Here is an 8,703-nt window from a genome sequence, read left to right on the forward strand (position 1 = left end):
AGGGAAAGAAGAGTTGAAATTATCTCTACTTGCAGGTGATATGATTGTGTACATAGAAGACCTATAGGCTTCCATGAAAAAAAAAAAACCTCCTTGAAGTAATAAATGAATACAGTAAAGTGGCAGGATACAAAATCAACTTACAAAATTCTATAGCATTTCTACATACAAGCAGTAAGCAGACAGAAGTAGCACTGAAGAAAGTAATCCTATTTATCATAGCCACAAAAAATATAAACTGAAAATCTTCAAAAAGAAATTGAAAATGTCAGGAAAAAGTGGAAAGACATCCCATATGCCTGGATTGGAATAATTAATATAATCAAAATGGCAATTCTACCCAAATCTAGCAAATTACCAGAAACATTAATGTAATCCCTATCAAATTACCAGAAATATTCTTCACAGATCTAGAAAAGATCTAGGAAATAATAAAATTTGTTTAGAATCATAAAAGACTCCATATTGCCAAAGCAATCCTGTGGAAGAAGAGTAGAGTGGTTGACATCTCACTCCCTGACCCCCAAATATATTACAAAGCTGCAATAATAAAAACAACATGTTATTGGTATAAAAACAGACATGTGGGCCAATGGAACAGAATAGAGAAACCAGAAATAAACCCTGAAACATACAGCCAACTGATCTTTGATAAAGGGTACCAGTCAATCCAGTGTGAAAGGAAAATCTCTTTAGCAAGTGGTGCTGAAAAAACTGGGTATCTACCTGAAGAAAAATGAAACCTAACCCCTATTTCTTACCATTAATGAAATCAACTCAAAGTGGATCAAAGACCTAAACCTAAGACCTCAAACTATAAAACTACTGGTGGATAACACTGGAGAAACTCTGGGAGACATTGGTGTAGGCAAAGACTTCTTAAGTAATATCTCCAAAGCACAGGCAATAATCCCCAAAATAGGCAAGTGGGATTACATCAGATTAAGGTATTTCTGCACAGAAAAGACACAGTAATTAGTGTGAATTGACAACCCTCTGAATGGGAGAATATTTTCTGTAAACTATAGCTCAGATAAGGGACGAATAACCAGAATACACAGGAAACTCAAGCAACTTACCTGAAAAAAATTATTAATCCAATTAAAAGATGAGAAAATTAGCTGAATGAACAACTCTCTGAGGAAGGCATACAAACAGCCAAAAAGCATATGAAAAAATGGTCAACATCCCTCATCTAAGGGAAATGCAGATCAAAAACCACCGTGAGATACCACCTAACCCCAGTCAGAATGACGAAGATTTAAAAAAGGAAAGTGCTGGCAGGGATGTGGTAAAAGGCGAACTCTCCTACACTGCTAGTGGGAATGAAAATTGGTCCAGCCACTGTGGAGGACAATATGGTCCTCAAAGACCTACAAGTAGGACTACCATATGATCCAGCAATTCCTCTCCTGGGTATCTGCCCAAAGGATAGGAGAATACTCAATCAGAAAAGTGCTTGCACATCTATGTTTATTGCAGCATTATTCAGGATTTCCAAGACATGGAAGCAACCCAAATGTTCATGAACAGAAGAATGGATTGAAAAAAGTGTTGCACAGATATTTCATGGCATACTATTCAGCCATAAAAAACAAGACCCTGGAATTTGATAGAAAGTGAATGAATATGGAAGACTTATTGCTGAATGAAGCAAGTCAGGCTATGAAAGAGGAACATTGTATGTCTCCACTTAGCATATCCTGACTGTCCATACTCTATGGTGGAAAATGAAATATTAGAGGACATAGAAGTATTGAAAGTGGTTATGAATACTGGAGATAATGTGACAAAAGGGTGGGAGAAGGGGGAGCATGTAAGGAAAGAAATTAAGGAGAAAAATACATAGGAAAGACATTTATGGGATGCAAAAATGGTTTAATATCTGTTGGTAATATGTTTTATATCCTCAACTGGACTGGTGTGAAGTGTATTCATGTTGGGTAAATTCAACTTACAAGCTAAGTGATGTATAGTGATTAAATATATAAAATAAATTTAAAAATTAAGAGAAACATGCTCAAAGATATCAGTAAAATAAGAAAAGAAAGAACAAATGTATAAAGAAGTGTTGAGAGTGAGGAGCCGTAGGTGCTTAGACAAACCACCTAATTGTACTGCACTATAGCTAAGCCCCAGGATGTTAGTTTGGAAAGGTTCAGATGCTTAGATAGAAAGTGCTTTATAGAAAATTGGGCAATAATCTTATCTGTACTGTTAGAAGCATATACTAAGATCTCTAATAAAGATTCCAATCAAGAGGAAACTTATTTCCCAATAAAGTATAATGTTCTCATTTAACTTGTTCTGTGGGGACATCCAAAAAGTTTTTCTTACATTCTCATTCTTACAATGTTGAGTAAGTGGTTATTGAGAACTTCCAGAATGAGTGCTTCAGGCTTCTAAGATTAAGTGGTTTTTGATTTGATGGTAAGCTAGGAACAGAGCTAGGTCCAAATGTCCTAGAAGTTTCAAGTCTTTATGGCAGGGGAGGTCACTGGCCTGGGTTACTGTACCTTGCTAACCAGAATTCTCCTTACAGACGGCTTTCCTGCGTCATTTACAAGTGCCAAGTCTATATTTAGCACAAAGGCTCAGGTGAAGATGCAGCTTTTGAAGGATGTTGTGGGAAATGACACATACAGAATAAACAATAAATATGATGAAACGTATCCCCCTCTCCCTGTGGAAGAAGTCTTGCAACGATCAGAGTTTGTGATTGGACGGGAAGTGTCATATGACATATTTGTCAACAATTGTGAACATTTTGTGACTCTGCTCCGCTATGGAGAAGGAATTTCAGAGCAGGTGAGTTTTCTTTAGGAGATATAAGAAGTTTCTGACCTTGGAAAAAGAATGACTTTGGCTATCTTAAGGTCCCCAGGGAGAAGGGAAGACAAAAAACAAACAAACAAACAAAAAAAAACGAAAAAGCAAACAAACAAAAACCAAGAAGGTATGAGAATACTGAAGAAAAAGGGGAATTGAGTTGCCCAAGGTCATACAGCAAGTTAATGACCAAACTGAAAGTCAAACATCATGAAGTGTCTTTTAAATTATTTTAAATTTATTTTTATTATTTTTTTATACATTCAACCACTATACATCATTTAGCTTGTAGAGAGAATTTACCCAACATGAAATACACTTCAGATCAGTCCAGTTGAGAATACTGTGCACGTTATCATCAATAGGTAATAAACCATTTCTATGTCCCATAAATGTCTTAATTCTCTATTTTTTTCCCTGATTTCCTTTCCTACACTTTTCTTTCCCACCCTCCTTCCACCCTGTCTCCAGAGTTCATAACTATTTTCAATGCTTTTATGCCCTCTAATCTTTCAGTCTCTACCATAGTGTGGACAGTTAAGTGGAGATATACAATATCTCTGTTTCATAGCCTTACTTGCTTCATTGGTAATAAATCTTCCATATTTGCCTACTTTCTATAAAATGCCAGGGTCTTATTGCTTTTTATGGCTGAATAGTATTCCATGGTATATACATGCCAAACTTTTTCAATCCATTCTTCTGTTTGTGGACAGTTGGATCGATTCCATGTCTTAGCAATCGTGAAAAATGCCACAATAAACATGTAAGCACTTTTCTCACTGAGTATTCTCCTATCCTTTGGATATATACCCAGGAGTGGAATTGTTGGGTCTCTTAAAGTAGAGTCAAGGCCATAGCTCTCTATCAGTCTAATTGCCTTCTGTTGTCTTTTTTTCCACATTATTTCTTTGTACATCAACCTCAAATCAACCTCATATATTTAAAAGAATATGCTGTAAAAGATGTTGACTTTTTGAGTGTGAGTTAATTTGCCAGAAAATGTGATGTCAATTCTGAGATTCTTTTTCATTAGCAGGTGGGGGCTAACTGATGACAGATATCCTGGTAGGCTTGTAAATGATTTTTGTTTACTTAAAATGCTTTCAACAATTTTGTTCTTTTTTAAAATTTTTTAAATGATTTTATTTAACTTCATTCATTCATTCATTTTTAATTTGACCAGAGAGGGAGAGAAAGAGAGAGAGAGAGAAAGTGAGGAGGCAAGAAAGCAAGTCACCGGGTCTGGGATTCAAACTGCAGCCAGCCATGTGAGAGTCCAGCGCCCTTATCCACCACACCACCTGCCAGCCCCAACCAACATGGCCAACTTTGTTCTTTAAGTAGATCCTTTGGTTCATTTAACTTGTGGATGGCTTTTAATGGATTAATTGACTCTATTTTTAAAATACCTTTTAATTTTTTTAGTTAAAACCACTATTTTGTAGTATGGCAAATTCCTAATTAAAGGTATACTTTTCATCACTGATATTTTAAATCAAATTTTATTAAAAGAATGTAAGAGAATGAATGTGTAAAACTATTACCAACAGGAAGTTCCCTTCATCCAAAATACATATAAAAGTGTAATTTTTTTATTGGTGGGAATGTAAACTAGTACAGCCACTATGAAAAACAGTATGGAAGTTTTTTTAAAAAAACTGAGAATAGAACTACCTTATCCAGCTGTCATACTTATATCCAAAGGAAAGAAAATCAGTATGGCATAAAGATATCTATACCCTCATGTTTATGCAGCACTATCCACAATAGCCAAGATATGGAATCAACCAAGTGTTGATCAGAAACAAATAGATAAATAAAACGTGATACACATACACATGCATACAATGGGATACTGTTCAGTCATTGGAAAGAATGGAACCCTGTCATAAAATATTATACATATATATACACATATATGTGTGTGTGTGTGTGTGTGTATATATATATATATATATATATATATATATATATAGTATAAAATTCAACACTTCAGGATAAACATACAATTTCCCACCATTGTACCATATATTTTGACAATATAAGTTACCTAATATTCAAAATGGGTTATTTCTTCCATGTTTTAATGATTTTTTTGAGACTTCTCCTTGATTATTACTCTACTTTTTCATTTATTCAATCAGTGCTCAGACAGTATTATCTCACCCACTCAACCTATTTCAGAGCCAATCTGTATCAGCCCAGAGAATGTAACGAGGCCAAATATAGAAAGTCATATTGACTCAAAAAAAAAAAAAAAGTAAGTGGGTGAGCCTGAAGGATGTTATGATAAGTGCAATAAGCTAGGCACAGAAAAAGAAAATACCATGTGATCTTGCTCATATGCAGAAATTAAAGAAATGACCTCCTAAAATTTGAGAGATGAGGAATGACTACTAGAGGTTAGTAAAGATAAGGGAGAGCAGGGCTGGGACCAGTAGTTAGCGTAATGGCTATTTCTCTGGACTCCCATGTAGTCGACCGTGGTTCAATTCCTGGACCTGGTGGCTTAAACTCATGCCAGGCGCATGTGCGTGTGTGCCCAAGATCCCGAGAGGAGAATGGAAGTGAAGGGATTGCGGCATGGCCATCCCCCCTGGGGGGTGATTTCTCGCTTCTGTCTCACTGTCTCTCTCTGTCTCTCTGGTGAGTGCACGCGCCCTGTAGAAAAATAAAAAATAAAAAAATAAAATAACAAAAAACCTCAACAAAGGAAAAAAAAAAAAAAAAAGGGAGAGCAGGGCTAAGGGATGAAATTCCAAGTCCGAAGCATAATTCTGGGACTGGCAGATGCTGTAGCTGTTTACGTAGCTGGATTCCCATATAGGAAACCTGGCAACTTAAAACTTATGCTGGGTGCATATGCATGCGTGCCCAGAATCCCCAGAGAAGAATGGAGGAGAAGGTATTGTGGCATGGTTATCTTCCCTGAGAATGATTTCTTGCTTTCTATCTCTCTGTCAAGCACATGCAGCCTATAGAAAAATGTATCTCAATAAATAAATAAGAGGAACAATTCTAGTCTTAGAAAATACAGTAGGGTGAATATAGTTCATGGTAATTTATCTTGTATTCCAGAATAACTAAAAAAGGATTTTGAATGTTCTCAAAATAAATGGCTGAGATCATGGATATATTAATTGCCCTGACTTGATCAATATATTTTGTATTCTTATACTAAAAAGTCACATTATATTCCACACATATGTACATTTATTATATGTCAATTGAATTATATACACATTTTTTAAAGTTAATTTTAGTATTAAAATATCAGAATAATTTAATAGATTTTTTTCATACCTAAAGATCTTTTTTTAAATTTCAAATTCTTTTATATATTCAGTCATGTTATTTAGCTTGCAAATTGGTTATTCCAACATTATGTACATGTATTTCTCACCAGCCCAGTTGATAATACTATAAAGTTATCTTCAAGATATAACACCCCATTTCTTTGTGCTATTAATGCTTTGCCTCTCTATTTTTCTCCTTAATGTCCTTCCTCAGACTCTACTCCTTCACCCACCCTCTTCCCACACTATATCTGGTATTCACAACCATTTACTGTGTTTCTATACACTTTAGTCATTCAGTTTCAGTCATAGAGTGTGGACACTCAGTATATATTAAAGTGGAGACGTACAGTGTCTCTCCTTCATAGCCTAGCTTGCTTCACTTCGCATTAAATCTTTAATATTCATCCACTTTCTGTCAAAAGCCAGGGACATGTTGTTTTTTATGGCTGAATAGTATCCCATAGAGTATATGTGCCACAGTTTTTCAATCCATTCATCTGTTCACGGGCATTTGGGTTGGTTCCATGTCTTAGCAATTGTGAATAATGCTGCAATAAACATCGATGTGCAAGCACTTTTTTTTGATTAAGAATTCTTCTGTCCTTTTGGTAGATACCAAGGAGTGGGATTGCTGGATCATATGGTAGTTCTATTTGTAGATTTTTGAGGAATCTCCAAATTGTTCTCCACGTTTGTTCACCAATTTATATTCCTACCAGCAGTGTAAGAGAGTTCCCCTTTCACCACACCTCCGCCAGGACTTATCTTTTTTTTTTTTTTTTTTTTTTTTTATTTAATCTTAGTCATTCTGACTTGGGTTAGGTGGTATCTCATTGTTGTTTTGATTTGCATTTCCTTTACGATGAGGGATGTTGAGCATTTTTTCATATGCCTTTTGGCAATTCATATGTCATCTTTAGAGAGTGTTTTTTTCAACTAATTCTCCCATATTTTAATAGGGTTGATCATCTTTTTTGGGGGATAGCTGCTTGAGTTCCTTGTGTATTCTGTTTATCAGTCCCTTATCTGATGCATAGTTACAAAAATATTTTCCCACTCTGAGGACTGTAGATTCACACTTGTTACTGTGTCTTTTGCCATGCAAAAACTTCTAAGCCTGATGTAATCCCACTTGTCTATTTTGGGGATTATTGACTGTGCTTTCAGGGTCTTATTTAAGAAGTCTTTGCCTATCCCAGTGTCTCCCAGAGTTTTCCCAGTGTTTTCCAGGAGCAGTTTTAGTTTGAGGTCTTAGGTTTAGATCTTCGATCCACCTTGATTTGATTTTTGTCAATGGTGAGAGGTAAGGGTTCAGATTCATCTTTCTGCAGGTAGAGATCCAATTTTTCCAGCACCATTTGCTGAAGAGGTTTTCCTTTTCCCACTGGATTGACTGGTGCCCTTTGTCAAAAATCAGTTGACTGTATGTTTGGGAATTTATTTCTGGGAACTCTATTCTGTTGCATTGGTCTATCTGTCTGTTTCTGTGCCAATACCATGCTGTTTTGATTACCACAGCTTTGTAGTATATTTTTGGGCCTGGGACTGAGATGCTGCCCACTCCACTCTTCTTGTGCAGGATTGCTTTGGTAATACGATGTCTTTTATGATTCCAGAGAAATTTTATGATTGACTTTTCTAGATCTGTGAAGAATGTGTCTGGTACTCTGCTTGGGATTGCATTAAATAGATTTTAAATTCCAGGAAGTTATCTATGAAAACTTCAAAAAGGAAACTAAAAATTCAAAGAATGATACCATAAAATTTACTAATATTTTATACCTTCAATTTATTCAAGACCTCCAGTGTCTTGAAATGGTGGATTAGTTATATAAACTTTTATTTTAAGGAGTGAAGTTACTGTTCTCATCAAAGCTTAGAAAAATAGGAGGTAAAACATAATGAAAGGATATATTTGTTCTCATTAGAAAATAATTCAATTGGGAATTTATTCTCAATAAGAAATAGATTTTCTTAATGGATGTTCTATTCACATAAACAACCAATTTTATGTGGACAAGGACACAGAGGACACACACAAATCTCAACTCACCTTTGCACTGAAAACTAGTGGAATAGCCAGGAAATAAGTTCTACCTGTCTTCTTCATCAGTGATAAAATTGCCCTCTGTGCTTAACAAACAATTTTTTTTATTATCATCATAATCTTCTTTATATTACATTGGATTACATATAACTTTACATTGACTTCCATTGCTTTTTCAAAAGGGAATGCCATGCATGTCAGTCAATACAGAGACATCAATCCCCCCGCTTTATCGTTCAATGTCTTTTCCATGCATTTCCCAATAATTAGTATTATTATTATAATTTTTTAAAACAGTCAGTCACTATTTCTCATTTTGCTTGTTAAAAGACTTCACCCATCATGAAATACTTCCCAGACCAGTCCAGTTGAGAATACTGTACACGTCATCATGAACAGATAATAAACCATATCTATTTCTCACTAACATCCTGCCTCTCTATTGTTCACTTGCTATCTTTCTCTATCCTCTTTTTTTTATAGTTTATTTTTTATTATAATTTTTCCCCATCACAACACACAAAT

The 8,703-nt window shown here is 35.2% G+C and overlaps 1 protein-coding gene across 3 annotated transcripts in view; it reads left to right on the plus strand.

Annotated features, from left to right (window-relative positions):
• PLAAT1 (phospholipase A and acyltransferase 1) overlaps positions 1 to 8,703 on the plus strand; it is a 40,874-nt gene that overhangs the window by 25,060 nt on the left and 7,111 nt on the right. For all 3 annotated transcript variants that reach the window (XM_006162957.2, XM_006162958.2, XM_006162959.2), the window contains one exon: positions 2,543 to 2,808. In XM_006162957.2, the coding sequence (XP_006163019.1) occupies positions 2,543 to 2,808 (266 nt within the window). The remainder of the gene's footprint in view (positions 1 to 2,542; positions 2,809 to 8,703) is intronic.

The sequence above is a fragment of the Tupaia chinensis genome, unplaced genomic scaffold (genome assembly GCF_000334495.1).
Source record: "Tupaia chinensis unplaced genomic scaffold, TupChi_1.0 Scaffold141231_1, whole genome shotgun sequence".
Lineage (NCBI taxonomy): Eukaryota > Metazoa > Chordata > Mammalia > Scandentia > Tupaiidae > Tupaia > Tupaia belangeri.